At 39.0% G+C, this 18240-nt stretch overlaps 5 protein-coding genes across 5 annotated transcripts; 3 read left to right on the forward strand and 2 right to left on the reverse strand.

Annotated features, from left to right (window-relative positions):
• Nucleotides 1-1358: 1358 nt before the first annotated feature.
• GCK72_001082 (uncharacterized protein) lies at nt 1359-2566 on the reverse strand (the record flags this gene model as incomplete). The annotated part of the gene is made up of 3 exons (XM_053722834.1): nt 1359-1457; nt 2245-2337; nt 2387-2566. 3 exons carry the CDS (start codon nt 2564-2566, stop codon nt 1359-1361), a joined length of 372 nt encoding a protein of 123 aa, XP_053591479.1.
• Nucleotides 2567-3909: 1343 nt separating this feature from the next.
• GCK72_001083 (uncharacterized protein) lies at nt 3910-6483 on the forward strand (the record flags this gene model as incomplete). Its single annotated transcript, XM_053722835.1, has 8 exons — nt 3910-3969; nt 4386-4539; nt 4586-4807; nt 4857-4944; nt 4992-5110; nt 5163-5290; nt 5398-6006; nt 6127-6483. The coding sequence occupies 8 exons, from the start codon at nt 3910-3912 to the stop codon at nt 6481-6483; spliced, it is 1737 nt and encodes a 578-aa protein (XP_053591480.1).
• An 82-nt stretch (nt 6484-6565) lies between these two features.
• GCK72_001084 (uncharacterized protein) lies at nt 6566-10322 on the reverse strand (the record flags this gene model as incomplete). The annotated part of the gene is made up of 11 exons (XM_053722836.1): nt 6566-6595; nt 6711-6942; nt 7029-7346; nt 8192-8450; nt 8509-8611; nt 8658-8749; nt 8794-9217; nt 9322-9702; nt 9799-9915; nt 9962-10201; nt 10248-10322. 11 exons carry the CDS (start codon nt 10320-10322, stop codon nt 6566-6568), a joined length of 2271 nt encoding a protein of 756 aa, XP_053591481.1.
• On the forward strand, nt 6750-8877 carry GCK72_001085 (uncharacterized protein; the record flags this gene model as incomplete). The annotated part of the gene is made up of 4 exons (XM_053722837.1): nt 6750-6894; nt 7602-7720; nt 7770-8088; nt 8684-8877. The coding sequence occupies 4 exons, from the start codon at nt 6750-6752 to the stop codon at nt 8875-8877; spliced, it is 777 nt and encodes a 258-aa protein (XP_053591482.1).
• Nucleotides 9975-17741, forward strand: GCK72_001086 (uncharacterized protein; the record flags this gene model as incomplete). Its single annotated transcript, XM_053722838.1, has 19 exons — nt 9975-10019; nt 10951-11128; nt 11251-11510; nt 11585-11964; nt 12093-12427; nt 12474-12808; nt 12861-13265; nt 13317-13813; nt 13867-14152; nt 14200-14529; nt 14574-14843; nt 14891-15115; nt 15164-15475; nt 15522-15716; nt 15771-16358; nt 16441-17093; nt 17141-17204; nt 17250-17477; nt 17628-17741. The coding sequence occupies 19 exons, from the start codon at nt 9975-9977 to the stop codon at nt 17739-17741; spliced, it is 5700 nt and encodes a 1899-aa protein (XP_053591483.1).
• Between the last annotated feature and the right edge of the window lie 499 nt (nt 17742-18240).

The raw sequence follows: 18240 nt of genomic DNA on the forward strand, positions 1-18240 counted from the left end.
TGGAAGATAAAGAACAACAATGCGGAGCCCAGTAGATGTAAACAAGAAACAGCTGAGAAACGGAATGAGGGAACATGAGAAATAGAGAAATACACAGATGAGTTCCTAAAGTTTCGAATGTTGGTCATTCTACTGGGTGTTGCAAAAAAAGAAGAAAAAGAATCGTCACAAACACTTCGATGATAAGTGGTCAGTATTTTGCAAAGATTGAAAATTGCAGCACAAGTAAGAAGGTCAATTTAGGAAAGAAAAAATAAAAATATATCTAAAATCCGATCTCGGATTCGAAAACGGGTCCGCGTCTGAAGTCCGTTCGAAACTTCAACTTTTCTGGTACTTTCGCAGGTGGTAGTGATCTAATATGCATCATTCCTAAGATGACTATGGCATGGTCACCCATAAAAAAACACAGGAAGAATATGAAACTCCTCTGATCATATATCCTTTCGTTTTCCTACCGCCTAGCAAGATCCTATTTATACTTGCGCTCTCTCTCTCTGGAAGTGAAAAAGCACGCGGTAATAAGAGAGAAAGTGTTGGGAATCACGTTCCCACTGTTTTCGTGTCCTTCTATTCTTTGAGATGAAGAGAGTAAAAGAAACGGAGGGGAATAAACACATACAAACAAGCAAAGGAGAGAGAAAAGAGCACACGCACACAATTGTTATCAACAAGTCAAGGAGCAACGGCAGAGGGAAACAGAAAGAGTGATGGCTTCGATTATCAGAAGAAGACGGTGAAGAACGTACTTGTTGTGTACGTTTGTATTAAATGGTGGTCATGTCACCCGACTGAAATCCACAAGAAAGGGGTAAGGGAAAAGAACAGATAAACCAGAAAACCTGAGAAAATTAACTGGAAAAACAACGGACTTGATGGTTAATCAATCTTGGAGTACAGAGAAATGTAAAACTGGTTTGTAAAGAAAACGACTGAAACTCCGAAGACTCATGAACCTGAAATTGTTAGAAATTAAGAAAAACTCACACTCGGAGAGGTTATCAATACCAACCGATATTAGTCAATTCAATCAAGAAATTGGTGAAATTGGCAAAGCAAACGTAAAACTATTGGAATTCAGAGCAATCATTCATTCTGGATGGGCAATGATGAGAGAAGTTTCAAAATTTGGAAATAAAAGTGAAATTAGAAAAACTGGGTTAAAATCAAAGAGGGAAGTTTTCAACAACAAAAATGGATAGAATTCAGTATAAATACCTAGTGAAAGTCGATGTTATTTAGGAGAGAAAGAGACTTTTGGGGAAAAATAATTGAAGTTTTCAAAAATTACAAAAATGAAAATGAATAAAACAATGATATAATTTATCTGACAAACGACAGGAACTCGTTGGATAAATTCAGATGCCAAGAGATGCCTGAAGTTGGAGGAGTCGAGATGTCACATGCGTTGGGAACTTGTATGGAACAGTTGCCGAGTACTGCACAATTGCTTTGATCTGAAAGTAAATAAGTTGCTATTTTCAGATTTTTAGCGAACAAGATTTGAAAGTAAAAAAATATTTTTTTGCTTCAATGGTGATCTTTGATAAAGTGTTCCTCCGATTTCTGTTTCGAAATTTCACCTTAACTTAAAATGATTGGGGACAAACTGAACATTTTAATGAAATCGATTAAAATCAAACAAAGATGAGAAATGCCGTTGTAATTAGCAATGGCGGATCGAGTTGTAATTCACAACAGGTCAGTATAGCACCACATAGCTTGAAAAATAAACAAATATTTCCTCTCTGTAAAACTTCTTTTTAGTGCCGTGTTCATAACATTGAGTTCGTTACATATGCCTGTGATTACCCTAACAATTATATTTATTTTTGTTTCAAAAACCATGCCGAGCTCATTTCAAAAACTCCTCAAGTGTTCAAAAAAAAAGAGTCCGAGCGGTCAGCTGCATCATATATCTCCAAATGATGCAACCCTTCAACATTGAAGTTTCTCACGACATTGAACAGATAACGAGGCGTAAAATTGATATCTTTTTTGAGAGTAGTCTATTTCACTTTCATCCATATTTTCCATGGGAGAGTTTATCCTTCTATGTATATGTTCATATAGCTTTTGCAAAACCACTTTCCAAAGAAAAAGGTCGCACGGACTTTCTTGTTATCTAAAAATGCAACTGGCGACAAGGTGAGGTGCATGAAAGATAGATAGAGAAAGAACTGTCAAATTGGCCTTTTTGAGCAGAATTATGAAACAGTGGCGACGACGAGGCGAATGATATACCACACCGAGAACTGAACTGCAAACAAGCTTCGTAGCTTTGGGAGTGAGACCGTAATTCCGGAGATCACAACCAATACATTTACGATGTGTGACCTGCACAAACCAATGTAATATGAAACTTCAGAGGTCATAAACAGATTACTGTATTGTCAGAATAAAGAATCTTACCGCCAGATGATTCATTCTCTTTTATGACATACGGGCGCTTCTCAGAAGTGTCGATTTGTTTATACCACGACCTTGCGCGATCTGTTGCCGAGAGAGAAGGCGGAGCGCCGTCTGACAAGTGGGAGGAGGAGGCGTTGAGCAAGAATACGGTCATTCTGCTTGACATTTCTGAGCTAGAGAAGACGCCTCCTACTCTGTTTTGATACTGTAACCGGTGTCTTCTTGTTGTTTTCGAAAATCTATGCGGCTGTCCGACGAATTTTTTTTGAAAATGAATCATAGAACGAATAATGTTGAAATAACTACAAACTGATCATTTCTATGGTATTTTCAAAAATCTCATTCGAAATCAGTCACTGCTGACAATTTCCGACAAATGGAATTCTCAGTTTCTCCGAGGACACCGAATCATGGTGACTTCCTACTTTACTTTTTCCAATGTTGATAATCCGCGAGCAACTTCTCCGTTATCAACTGATTACTTCAATTAAGAAGACAGAGTGTGAAGGTACAAAGGTCCTTTAGAATTCTTGAAACCTCCATCAACATTATAATCCGTTTGAAAATGACAATATTTTCAAACTCGCGAACCTTCTTCCAACCTATCACAAGGCAAGAGACCCTCCATTTTTTCAAACTAAAAAAAGCCAACCGTATTGTGCACCACCACAATAATGCCAGTCTCTCTTTCCTGTCCTCTTTTATTCAGTATTCCTCTCCTTCTAAAAAACTTATCATTATCATCAATATTTCATTTTCAACCCCTCTCTTTCTCTCTCTATCACTCCCTACTTTTTTCCAACCAATTCGTTATCTCTACTTTCATTGTCCCTTTTTACTGATTTGAATTGAGAAGAAGTACGCTTCTCTTCCACAAAAAAACGATAGCGGGTTTGTCCCTACACTCTTCATTATCGGCGGTGTGTGTCCACATTTCCAGTCGGCACAACGCTCCTAGACGCGGCATAGATCAGGCGCCGAACTTTTCTCCGAAATTGTTGGCCTTCCATGATTCTATCATCTTTTTCATGTCTAGAATCAGCAAAAAGTTGTATACGCTTGATCAGTACTCATTTTACAGTAATTTATATGTGAAACTAATTTAGTAGATGATTGTTTGAAATCTACCATCTCTAGAATTTCTTCAACTTCTTGTCATGTTCGCATTACCTAGGAAGTACAGCCAGAATTATTGTCCCTTATCTTCGTACCGGTGTCAACAATTCAGTAGATTCTAACAATCTTTGCTGTTTAGGAGAAATTTTCAACCAGACACAAAAATACAGAAAAACTTCTCGGCGGCTCTTCGCGGCCACCTCCAGAGAATAAAAGTGTCACTTTCGCACCCCGATGTATGCCTTAAACATATAAATAAGTGTTTGACCGTCTTTTTTTTATTTGTTCACACATATCTCTTCTCAAGTGAAAATTCTTGTGCTCAGACAGAGTCATTCCGACCAATAACTTTGTTTTTTTTTACAGAACCAACTCTTCAAAATGGTCAGCATGACCAAAAAAGAGCTACAGTTGAATGGCGCCTTTCTCATGACCACACTGGTGAGTTTTTCGTTTAGTTATTATGGTTTCAACGCTCTGCTCGTCAAACTTTGAACGATCATTACTGATAAGAAGTCTTATGTAAGAGCACATATATCATTGAAACGATATGGTTACTTTTTGATAAGCTGACGTCGTCTAAAATGGAAAAATTCACGAATTCTCACGTAGATGTTGAACGTTGAAACTATAAACTCAATATTGACTACATCATATCTCATAAAAAATGACACTGATCTAGAACCAAATTCATTGTGTCATGAAGCACTTAACGGAAGAAACATGAATAGAGAACAGCTAGAATAGTAATACAGACTGTATCTCGACTGTACACTAAATCTCGGATGACCACCAATAGCGAAATACAAGAAAGCTCTTAATTTAATATACAGAATTCATTCATTGATTTCTTGCAGGGAGATCGCATGTGGACGTTCGTCATCGGACTTTTCATGCACCAACTTGGAGGCATGACGTGGGTAGCCGTTCAACAGCTCGTTGATTCAGTACTGAAGCTCAGTGTGATCACTGTTCTGGGACACTACCTCGATAGAGTCAATCGTGACAAGAGTAAGCTAAGTAAATCTGTATTTTGTGATGACCAATTGAATTTCAGTTATCCAAACAACCCTCCTGATAAACAATGCCGCCGTCGCAGGTTCTGCTCTGATTTTCGCCTGCTTGTTTGCCTACCAGCCTGACACTGGAGCCACCGTGTTTCTTCTCGCTGCAGCAGCGATTGCATCGGTTTCAAAAGTGGCAAGTGAATTGCAAAGAATTTGCTTCACAAAAGACTGGGTTGTTGTCATTGCGAGATCTGAGCAAATCGAGTTATCCAGTGAGTTATCCCAATAAGCATGGTTTTCAAACAGAATCTATCAATTCAGGAGTCAATTCGTATCTGTTGTGTATCGATCAAGTGTCTTCAGCAATTCTGCCAACCATTTCCGGGAAACTACTTGATAGTTTCCCTTGGTAATCAAACATCATCTCTCTGCGAGCCACTGACACTACCTTTTCAGGTCCTTTGTGTGTATCTTCATCATCTGCTACAACTTTGTTTCTTGGGCTGTCGAATCTTACATACTGAGTCAGCTATACAAAGAAACCGAAGCACTCAGAACTCGAGCCATCGAAAATGGTGAGTTCAAAACCGAAAAGTGTAGGAAATAAAAGATTTACATTTTTTTCAGCTGCAAATGAGGAACTTGCCGGATTACAAATTGAGAGAGGATCGATAGGTATGTACTTCAAGCAGACGAGCTGGATGGCAGGATTTGGACTCGCACTGTTATATATGACAGTTCTCGGATTTGATAATGTATGTAAAGTGGTTGGGTAGTGATAATCCAGTCTTTCTTGTTGTTTTTAACAGGCTGAACTAAAGCGTCATAGGTTACTCACAAGAAAGCAACAACTTTTTTTCAGCTCGCCGCGTCGTACGGTCAGAAGCACGGCCTTTCGGCCGCTTACATCGGCTTCCTCCGAGGCTTTGGATCACTCCTGGGAATTCTCGGAGCATTCAGTTTCCAATTTGTCGCCAGGCGAATTGGTCTTCTCTGGACAGTTATGGTTGGGCTTCTCTGGCAAAACTTCTTCATCAACATGTGTGGTGTTTCCGTACTTCTACCCGGAAGTTCGATGAACATCAGCGGATTTTTCTCGGAAATGACAGTCTCGGAGTGGTTCTCCCAAGTCATTCAAAAAGTCGCCAACCCCGAATCCCAAGATGTTCCAAGTGTTCCGTTCTACGATGTCACCATCTCTGTCAATTTGTTCTTTATGGGAATAAGTTTGGCCCGTTTCGGTTTGTGGCTCGCCGATCCAGCCATTACTCAAATTCAACAGGAGACTATTCCGGAGAATCAACGCTACATGGTGTTCGCGGTTCAAACGGGTCTCTGTGAACTTTTCTCCATTCTCAAAGATATCATCGTCATCTTCTTCCCGTTCACTTCTCTATTTGGAGCTCTTACGTTGGGATCATGCGTCTTCGTCTTCGCTGGATTCTTGTTTAATCTATTCTATCACGCACAGGTAATTTTATTCTATAGTTGTATAGATTTAAATCAGAAAATAGTTTGTCGAGCACCTCAAATCCTAGTCGAAACATTCCTAATCTAAGTATGACCCGTCTCTAATACCACGAAATTTCAGTGTGGATTCTCATTGACGGACAAAAACAGACATCTCCACGAACTGCAAGCGCCAGATATTCCCCTCGAAACCATCCCGGAACGTCAATCACTTATTGGAGCCGAAAATGGACATGTGGTCGAGGAATTACCCACCAAGAACGGAACTTCGAGTATTGTGGAGAACGGACATCCGAAAGAAAACGGAAAACCTTCCAATACCGTCGAAAATGGACATGTGGTCGAGGAATTGCTAACCAAGAACGGAACTTCGAGTATTGTGGAGAACGGACATCCGAAAGAAAACGGAGAACTGACTTCTGAAACGTCCCCCGATAAGATTTCCCAAGAAGAGCAGACTTCTTCTAATGCAGAATAATCACTGATAATAATTCATATCTGTACATTCCCGATCCCCCATTCCTTTCCTCATGAAAATCAAGTAATTCTTGTGAAATCTATCAGTTGTTCGAAGCGTGTCTACCCAATTTCTAGACTCAATTAAGTTAAATATTTTTAAATAAATAATATTTTTTCTGAAACCAAGAACATCACTAGTTCTAACTCATTTCCTGAAACGTTTACTATAAGTTTTAGTAATTTTACCTGCTTCACGTAGCGATTCGAAGAGGAGAACATAGAAGTATGGGGGTTGGCACCACCACGATTCGATTGAGTTGTGGACTGGCGAATGCAGTGATCGACAAGACACTTCATGAGATGGAGGCACAGGTCTGGCAGAACTTCACGAACTTTTTGTGGAACCATATGGAATTCGTTGACGATGACAGTTACTTGATCCGGTTCAGTTGGGATAAGACGCAGTTTTGACGAGATTCTGAAAGTAAAAATACTAACTAGTCAACCTTACTAATTTGAAAAGAGAAATGTACTGATTCCCCAATTGAATAACGAATTCCTTACCCGTAAGCAGTCTCGGCTTCCTCATTTCGGCAATGCTCAAACAGATATCCAATATCGATGAGATGTGACAAAGTGGCGTATTCAGATGCTTGACATCCTTTTTGAACTCGTTTGAATTGTTCGGCCACATGAACCAAATCAACAATTTTGTCCTTGTTATCTGCACGAAGAGTCTCGCTGATTTCCGATGCAAGTAATTTGGCAGCATTCGTAGATTTGGAGGCAAGGAGATAAAGACCAACAGCTTGATCCCATTCACCTGTCAATTCCGTATCGTTTGCAACACGACAAATAACATCTGATGGATCGTCCAAGTATCTGAAATTTCGAGATTGATAAGTTTTTTTTCAATTCTAAAATTAACTCATCAATTTTTAATCAGATTTCAACGTGAAATTCATTGAAAAGGAAATGTTCGTAGATTTTTTTAAAAAGCTATTCGCGTGCCAGTTCTCAAAGTTTTTGAAAACGCGAACATCCAGAAAACATTCTTTTATTTTCACAAAATGTTCAGCACTTGTAAGTCTAATACAGTCAATGAGCCTGTATTGCTCTTTTTTTTGTATGTTTCAGTCCAAAACATTCTTGCGACCATGGTGACAGTTGGAACAACAGATACACTATTCTCATATTTATTGATTCACGTTATCATCGTCGCGACACTTCTCAGTTACTGCAATAACAAAAAGAAGGTGAGAACTTGTTGCGGTGAACTAAACTACGAACGTTTCTACTTTTCAGATTCCACTAAACAGTGACATGTCTGAAGGAACAGATCGTCCACCAGGAGGAGGCAATGAATCAATTCATTTCACACCACCACATATCGGTACAGCAGCACCAGGGCCATCAGTACTCCGTCATAAACCGACATGTCCGGTGCATTGCCAATTCAGCGAGGATGAATCAACGGCATTCGTAGATTCTGCACCTTCCTCTGATATTGAAATGGATTCAACTCAATCAATGTCTCTTCCATCTTCTCGTTTTTCAAATAATCAGTGCACCTGTTTTTGTGCACAGAAACGTGTTAGATTCCAGTGTCCAAACACTAATTCAAGTAATACTTTTAGCTATCGCTTCCATTAGTTTTTGTATAATGGGTAAATAAATGATTATTATTGGTGAAATCTTAGTTTTTGAAAATCGCATTCTCAACTCACTCATCAATTAATCCCTTCTCTCGTCTTCCATCGGGTGTCAGTTTTCCGAGAATCGCATCAGACTGTCCTGTCAAATAAACTGCTCGACTAACAGCCATCTCGAACACATCTGATCCCGTTGGAGTGGTGATTCCTCTCAAAAGGAACCAATAATCCAGGGATCGTGGCACGTCAATCAGTTCAAAACTTTTCGTGTAAGCGACAATGAGACGGGCAAGATTCAGGTGACATTTGGTCGCATCGTTTTGATCGACGACTACTGAAAATTGAAACATTGTATGTTTTCTTATCGTGCATATGCAGTTTTCTACACTTACACATCTCATCTGTCGACTTTTTCGACATTCTCAGATACCCGAGTTTGTGAGCCAAAATCGCTACATGTACACTGTCCACCCGTTGTCCGCATTCGTGAAGCAACTGAAATCAATGAAGACTTTGAATCAGATATTGAAGGAAAACTCACATAAATCGCTCTTTCAAACTGTCCAGAGAGCCAGAGAGCCGTGAAGAAATACTGGTACTCAGATGGACCATTTGACATGAAATACTGCTCTCCTGTAAGAACATTTAGTAAAAAACTCAATTTTTGGTTTGTGTACCGTAGTCAATCGACACCGCCTTCTGAACCTCCTGGAACAACAATGGTGTCAAATGGGGATCAACATGAAGTGGATGCAGTTTGAACCAAATCCAATTCTCCAATGTATCCGCAAGTGCTGCCGAATCGAGACCTCCCAGTAATGCAGCATACAGAGCTCTCTTGTATTTATCCTTCGTGTGTCCAACATTATGTCTCCACTCGACTTTCAACTTCTTCTTCAATTCAGCATCCAATTTCTTATGTTTTGCCACGTGATTCAGTGAGGCAACGAGTGTTGCGCACTGTGGGAATGATTTCAGACGATTGAGAGTTTCAGCAGCAGCTTGCATATCGCCGGAACGAACACAATGATAAGTCACTTGCCATGTCGGGAGACCATCGATACTATCGTCTTCTGGTTGGAACGATTTTTCGGTTCCTACCTGGAAAGTTTGAAGGGTAATAGAGATAGAAGAAGAGGTGAAACAAGAAGTTAACTTCCATCAAAATATGGTAGCTTCATATCGTTAATTTTTTTTCTTCTTACCTTTAAAAAAGCGTTAACCAATCCTCTCGTTCCTGGGACTCCTCCTCTTTCAGCAACTTCCAAATTTCTCTCAACCACTGTTTGCATGTGTTCAGTGAATACTTTTTGAAGATATTTACACGCATCTTCCAGCAAATTTGCAGTTGTGGTGACATCATCTCGACCAGCAACAGTTTTTCTATTCAAAACTGAAGTGACATCATTCCAGACATCAAATAGGGCTCCATCTGTTCCACTTTCCTCGACAGCTTCTTTCATAAGCTCCACGATACTCTTTTTACCTTGACTTTTCAAAAACTTGTGAAGTTTATCTCCGAAGAGCAGTTCCCGACGATCGCTAATGTTTTTGTTAACAAATGTTCCGTTTTGGAGTGGAAGGTCCTAAAAATTCAAAATAGTTGAGCAAATAAATAGTGCGAATATATAAAATTTGGCTGAAATGCTTGATTGAACATGTTTTTTTCGTTATATACTAACATCTCTATCCATAGCTTGTGCTGGATTCATTGGAACAGCTGCCGGCCTTGCCAACAGCATATGATTGAAGAATGCACGGTCGGTTTCGACCTTTACTCGCAAAATGTCCTCGTCGAGCTGAAATTTTTTGCACTAGGTTTTTTCTTCTCCAAAACGGACAAACCTCCTCCTCATCAATGTCATCCACCACTGCATGCGGAACCTCCACAATTCCGTCTTCTGTAAGTGTTTCTTCTGTGGAGCGTGCCTGGGCTTGCCGGCTCGGAATCTCAATTCCACGCTCTCCGAACATTAGTTTCTTTTGAACAGCAAGTTGCTCTCGTAGCCAATGTCCTTCGGCACCACCCAAAATTCCACACAACTCCTGCTCGACACCGCTTCGTACAGTGAAGTTATTTGGGTTCTGAAAATCATTTAATAGTCCGGAGAAGTCTGAATTAATTGCTGACCTCCTCTGTGTGCGCTTGGAAAAGAGAGTTTCTGATAATTTGACCAAAGTCTTGATGGTCAACGCGACCATCCATCTCTCCGAAGTGCAACATCCTAAACGTGAAAATGTCTTTAAAGATGGTTTCGTAGATAATTTTTAATGGAGCAGATGAGTTTCATAAAAGTATTTGAACTCTTCACACGAGTCGATTGAAACAGTCCAAAAATCAAGAGAACAGAAGAAAAAGGAACACAAGCAACGAGTTTTTCGTTTCGCGGCGAAATAAAATTTTGATTTCAAAAATAAAAATCCGGCAACGACACTCCGCAATTTCGCCGGAAAAAGGTCGGCCATTGGCTGAGAAACTCGGCCAAATTTTCCTGGCGCCGCGCCAAGAAACTTGCGCAGCTTTTAGAATAAATTAAAATGCAGAAAGTTGAAATATGATAGTCTCTATAGTTGCAAATTCTTATATTTCCACTTAAACTTCAGTAAAAATTATTAGACGCATAGTTTGTTATACTTCGCGTAGAATTGTTGTAAAATTAGATTTGTAAAACCGCGGAAAATGTTGGGTCTAATAGAGCACGCTTACTAGCGCATGATTTTTTTTTCAAGTTTTAACAAATTTCGACACAAGAACATTCTCAAGAAGTGATAATCAATCAATTTTTATCAAGAACCTTTGCGAATATTCGACTTCAGAGAAAAATAAATTCCAGATGGAACGAAAAAAGCACAAACGTCTGAACGATACAATAATGAAGCCAGAAGACTTGAAAAAGTCTCGAGGAATGCAAGGACCATCGACTTCGGGAACCACAGGAGGAATCAAAGCGAAGCTAAATTTTGGACCGTCTGGAACTGGAATACCTCCGAAACCAACATTGAATAGCTCAGGTTCCTGGATTTTCTATTTTAGATTTTAGATTTCACAATTACTGTAACTTTGATAGAAATACTTTTATTTTTTTATATAATTTTATTCCAACGTTTTTCATTGTTTAATTCTTCAATTCCAGTGAATCCATCTCAATCCAGTCACCACGTTCGTCCCTTCCTTGATGACAAATGGAAAGAATTCGGAGAAACGATAATTCTCAATTTGGAAACGTTTGAAAAAAGTGTTGAAGAAGCGGTTTCAGCTAACAATTTTCAAAAAGTAGCGAGATTATTCGTCGCTGCTTTAAAAAGTTTTGTGACAGGAGATAAGCTGAAAATCGAATTAAGAATTATGGCAACGATTAGTGCAACAGTGAAAATACATGGGAGCAAATTGAATGTGAGTGAGACGACAGAGACATCCGGACGTGCCAGGTCACAGACAGATTGTATTCACACAACACTTATTTTCAGCACATACCTCTCCACCGTGGTCTCCTCTTCATTCTCTGTCATTCGAAATCATATCCAGAGAATGTTTTGGAGCTCCTAATCACAATAATCACTTCATTGCTCGAACAACAACAAATTCTGGATAAATGCTATATTACAGCATTCTTGAATGATTCAATTGGCATGAATGTCGGAATAGGAACAATTAATCGATGCTCATGGATTGAAAACAAATTTTCTAGAGAGCTTGTCGCAAGAATTATGTCTCCATTTGGCACTTGTTTCCCAGATCCGGAAATGTATACAAACTGTCAAGTGGAGAATTTTCCGATGTCTGAATTTATAATCTTTTTTCGTCAAGTGATAGGAGCAAACGGCAGACAAAGTCGATTAGATACTGGGTACGGTTTGCGAAGGTTGAAAAACTTTCAAGAAACAAGGAATTACTGCAATGATTACACACTGAACAGGATTGACAGTGAATAACAAAGAGAACATAGCATCAATGCAAACACCGAACTTTTTTCAGGCCTCGCTCAGAAGAAGATAAAAATCAAATAGAAGTCTACCTAGAATTTCTGAAACCATGGTTCGATACAATTCGTGGAGAAGTCCTTCCGAAACCTTTGTTCCGTGCACTTTGTCTTCTATGTGGTTCTGAACACGTCCGTTTTTTCATTGCGAATCGTCTTGAAATCTGGATAACTCTTCAAAAGTTCCACAGAGAAATCAGTGAATTGCTACTTGTTCTCGGCACAAATATCAATGCAAAAAATTACGAATTGGATAGAGATGTTATTGATATACTACTCAAGTTGAATACTAAAAATATGAAGACACGGACGGTCGTTGGCCCATTTACAGGTACTGAATGAAAACCGTTATTTATTTAGAATTCATCATTTTTCAGCTGCTTTAAAACGAATTTGCGAGATTCCTGCTAACGCTGAAATTGTGTTGGAGTCTCTTTTCATCAATGAAACTGGTCCACCACAGAATCGATCTCCAACGAATTTACAAACAATTTATATGCTCTTGAGTAGTCATCCAATTGAAACAACACGAGCTTTGGCACGGATAACATCGAAAGAATTGTTCAAAGAACGAGATAATTCAATCAAAATGTTACGTGCATTCTTGAGAGAATTGATTCGTGGTTTTTATCACTCCAGGCCGATCGGAGACTTCCCGTTTTCCATTTTTGCTGAGACAATGTTCCAGGAAGTAAAGAAGCGGGGAGAGGCGGTTAGTTTCCTGTTCGAAATAATATAAATTTTAATGTTTGCTCTAGTTTCAGGATGAAATTCCGGTGCTCGTCTGTGATCTTGTCTCCCAAATACCGCTCGCCACCATCTCATCACTTCTCCTGTCTCGTGATACTGCTTTCTCCAACAAGTACAACAATCCATCGGAATCCACGGGAGAATCTCCATTGATCCCTCCGGAAGCTCGAATTGCAAGAACTAATTTTCAGACAGAATACATTACATATTCTGAGAAAGTTATCGAATTTCTGGCTGAGTCGAAACGTATTTTCTTTGATGAACACACTCATATAAGAAGTTTCTCACTTTTGTTATTCCTGGAGACTCAAAGAGAACTGTATACTATGGTTGAGATGGCTGCAGTGACCGAATCGGAGATTAATAATTGCGTCAAGATTTTTGGAGAATGTGGAATTTCTGAAAAGATGATTTTGTTGGTGAGTGAAATAAATTTGAGGTCAAAAGTTATCCTAAAATACATTTTTCAGATATGTCGTGAAGAAACTCAACTTCCACAAAAATCTCTGCTTGAACTGGTATCTGCTCTCACTCAACGTGCTGCAATTTATCACCCATTGCATTCTACACCTCATCAACCACTTGTTCAATTCACCAGTCCATTCAAGCTAATCGATGCACTTCTGAAAATGACAATCTACCCGAAATCAGAATATACACGTCAGACGCCAGTTTTATGTCATAAAAAATTCTTTTGGACCGCATGGAATTCAATCCTTCTATGGGTTGGAGCTGGTACTGAAATCTGCCCGTTCTTCAAGGAAATCTACGATGGCTATGCGATTCTCAGATACATTATTCAATGTATTTTGACGAGAAAATATCAGTTCCCTCAAGCTTTCGAAGGAAAATCGGCAGCAGAGATGGCTAAACAAGATGCGTTGACGATAGTTAATGAAGCAAAAGTGTTTAAACAGTTTGTTGGAGAAGTGCCTTCCCCAAAGGATTCACTGATTTTCCCAAAAAAGTACGGATTTTGACTGAAATATAAAGACAAATAGACAACCTTTTCAATTTCAGAAACGAGTTCCGCGCTCCTGTTCTTCTCGAAGAAATTCGCGTGTATGCTGAAAAGTTCAACTTAGCCTCCAGATTTGCTCGGTGCACCTCTCCACCACTTCTCTTTCTTCTCATTTCAACTGTCGGCGCCCAGAATTCTCTGTTCGCAGTCCGTGAAATGTTATCTTCTGATGCCAAAACTGCTGGAATACTCACTTCTGAATGTGTGTTTCATGCACTTATGTTTTATTTCGATAGTCAACGGAATCGAGATATTGAACACAATTCAAAGGATGTTATCAAAGCGGTAAGTAACGGAGAGATGAGAAAATTTAGCAAATTACACAATTCCAGTTAATACGAGAAGCCGAGCTGAATCTGAAATCGAAAGAACCAATTGAAAAGGACTTTCTTCTAAACTCATTTGTTTCCTCACTGGCATCTCCAAAGATATCTGTTCGAAATGCTGCTGTGAATACGTTTTCGAAGCTGTTCCCATCAGATTCCGAAGAGAAACCATTCGATATTATTCAATTAGCAAAAGTTCCACGGTTTGAATCGAAAAAGTTAAAATATATGGAAACAATGGCAAGCGCAGTTCTGGTGGAATCGAATACTCACTTGGCAAATGCATATATTCAGTTTTTGACTGTGAATGGATTCGAAAGTACAGATGATCATACGGTATGTCTTCTATTAATAGGAACCATGGTTATGTATTTTTTCAGCTCGCTCGTGCTGTCTGCCGTGCGCTTACTATCGATTGCTTACCACTTCATACATCTTTATGTGAATATTTTCTTCAATACGTGGATATGTGCACAGAAATCCATAAAGTGACTGATGTCAAATCCTTGGATGCATCGCTCTGTTGTGTTGATTTTGGAAATCATAAAGTTGCATTGAGCCGAGAAGTTCCGATTGCCGTTATCAAATTATTGGCAAAATATGATAATAATAAGAAAAAGAACAATTTGCCGTTTGAGACTTTAGTTCAAGTGAGTAATTAATCGACGAAATATTTTAATCTCACCTGGATTTTCAGATATGGCTCACTCCCGGTTCAATCCCGAAAATTGTAGACCGTAAAACCGGTGTAATGCGTCGATTATTGAGTCTTCAGATGAGAAAAGAGATGCTAAAATCGGTTGAGCAACGGGTTGTTGATGCGGCATTGGAGGATTTATCTGAAAAAGATGCACAAGAATTTGTGTTAGTTTCACGAATGTCTAGAGAAACTGCAGAGAAAGTTATCAAGAAGGCAGAAAATGTAAGCTTTTTGTTGTTTTCCCTCCATTTTCATCATCTCATTTTCCAGATGTCCATAAAAGGTATCCAACGTCCAACACTCTCGAATATGTATATTTTAATACGTGGCTACCGTATGCTTGGTGTTGAATCCGGTGAATCACTTGTAAATCGAGTGAAAGAAGAACTTGATCGTCTCGACACCGTAATTTCGAAAGAAGAAACAATGGAAGTTGACATGGAACTGCTGTCGAACGACATACCGTTGGAATTCCTGTGTTCGTATCAGAGTTCTGAGAACCATTCAGTATTTTCAAATATGAAAACAGGAAAAATGGAACCAAGTGACATAACGAATTGGTTGAAAATCAATTGTGCCCCGGTACTGCTGAAAACCCATTTAAAATTTGTTAATTTTCAATTTTCAGGCGAATGCGAAATCCATGAGCAAAGATTCGAAGTTGACATTCCATCTTCCTTCGATATTCATTCAATCATCGATGAACGAAGAGAAATGTTCATTAGCATGCCTTTCGTATATTGAAGCAAATCTCAAATACTTTTTATCTCATGAATCAGCATTTCAGACGTTGATAGTTATCATAGATTCTGCTGCAAATAGGGTAAGACACGGAAATTTTGAACGATTTGATATACGAAGTATTCAAAAGTTTCAGTTCGATTTCGTCCGAAAACGTCTGGAAACTTTCGCTGTGAAGATCCTCAAAAGTGTTTCCCCACCTGGATCTGTCCTCGGAATTCTTCAAAAACACGCCGCCAACTGCATCAAAATAACTCAAAAAGGCGTCAAAAAGAGCGTAGAAACCGCATCCACATTTGCTGAATTCGCAGCTTCAATCAGAAAAATTGCGATTTCGGATAATCGTGAAATAAAAGAGAAACGATTAGTTGATGATTTCATGGCGACGTTCATGGAAGACAAAGGAGAAGTCGTGGATTCAGAAGACGTCAACGTCTTCATCAGAAGTATTCGAAATGTATATTTCGGAGGAAACCCAGAAACGACTGCAGAAAGATGCCTATCGAATCGATGGAGTCCACAACTACGAAAAATTGTTTGCACTTCAATTTTGGAACGATACAAACCAGAACTTTGTCCGATTTTCGTATTTCGACTGATGGCCTCGTACTGTAAGAAGTTTCCAATCGCTTCGTATAGTGAAATGTTCACAGTTCGAAAAGATGATAAATTCGTATTGAATCGGAATTCTTTCAAAACGAGTGTTCTCTATTTTTGTGATGTGGTAAGTGAATGGAGGGATAGAAAAAGAGAGTATTCTATAGATGAGTCTCTAATGATCATAATAACTTATTTTGAGATTTCAGGCTCTCAAAACTGATGAATACGATCTCCCAATTGTCAATTTGATTGCTGCATTCGAAAAACAAGGCAGCACTCAAACAGGATTCTACTTTGGTCAAGCTCTCCTCCAAACTTCTTGCGCTAATACTAAACCGATTATTCGTCGAACAGCGAAACGTCTTCTTGAAACAATGGGAGACCGACTACTGTATCTTCAATACAAAAGTGGTGTTGCCTCATCTATGAGAATTCTGACAAATGTAGAATCTCGAGAATCTTGCATCAGAAGATGTGAACAAATTGTGGATCGATTGGTCGAAATGCCATTGGATCCGAATGCAGCTCTTTCAGAAGACATATGCGAAGAAGATCGACAAACTAAAGAAGTGGCGTCTACATCGAAAGAATCCAGAAGTGATGACAATGATAGAGATCAAAAGTACAATGGAAAACGTGGATTGGATAGTCGACGAGGTGGTCCACCTGCTAAAAAGGGACGGTACATAACAGCAAAAGACTTACCTGGACCACTTGGAACGACTTCTGAAGCTGCCGAAGAGAGCACGTCTACTGAAGATCAGACTCAAGCTGCGGTAAAAAGAGAATGGATAGCCACGTCCCATGCGATGACGAGATTTGTTTCGTTGTTGAGAGAGCATCCTAATATAGTTAAAATGTGAGTTATGAGTCAAAACTTTGCATGTCTACAATTATTTCTTTAAGGAAATTTCCGGTGCTTGCCAACTACGTTTCCCGAGTGAATGCAATGTCACGAAAAGAGCTGAGAGTGAGTTATCCGACAAACGTTTCTGTATGATCAGTTGAATTTCAGGAGGAGAAACGAATCTCAAAAGTTGAATTAATTCTTCAATCAGTTGTTGCTTTATGCCAACACATGAAACCAGAAGAAATGAGTTCAGTCGATACAGCACTCTCAAATTGTCTGGAATTTTATGAGAAGCATTTGGATGAAGGAGGTTACGGTATCAAAGAACAGACTGCTTTCGCTGAATTAACTATTCGAGCATGTGCTGAATATTTGAATCATAGTTTCATAGAGGTAAGTTACTTGGCAGAATGCATTCATCTCAATGCATTTGGCTAATCCTACAATGACATCTGTCCATTCTACCATACCCTCTCTCTTTCTCTGTGTCTCTTTGTAGTGCACATCTCTCATCTGCACATCCCACATTACGCATTCTTACAGGCCCGTACATTCCTACGAGACAATCGTCAACTGGTTGAAAGAGTTTGCAAACGGTGTCACGATCGATACAATGTTGAAATGGTGCTCGACAATTGTCAACCGATTTCTATTTGAATATTCTCGTTCATTCGACGTTTTACCTTCTTATGTTGTTACTATTATGTTTATCCGCTTCATATTAGTACCCCATACATATATCGATATTTTTCAATGCGTGTCCTTGCATTCGCGATCTGTTAGGAATTCGGAGGAATGGAGGATTTTCGATAATTTGAAACCAATTGATTTTTGACAACATTTTCTTTAAAAACGGTGCGATTTTTCTCCAATTCCAAATAGAATTTGCTCACAGTGTTTCCCTTTTTACACATATATACATTTGTTATCTATATAGTTCTTTCATTTCCTAATTATTTAAACTTCAACATCATCATCTCTCCTTCCCTTTCCTTCTCTTTCCATACGATGTCACGGGTTGCCTTTCATCCACCCACTTTTAAGAATTCATATTTTAAATTATTCCTCCGATGTATCCCCGTTGCAACAAGTGATTCGGTTTCTTGATTTAAGTTTAAATAACATTTCTCTAAATTTCTTATTAATTATTAATTTT

Source organism: Caenorhabditis remanei, chromosome I (assembly GCF_010183535.1).
Source record: "Caenorhabditis remanei strain PX506 chromosome I, whole genome shotgun sequence".
In the NCBI taxonomy this organism is placed as follows: Eukaryota; Metazoa; Nematoda; class Chromadorea; order Rhabditida; family Rhabditidae; genus Caenorhabditis; species Caenorhabditis remanei.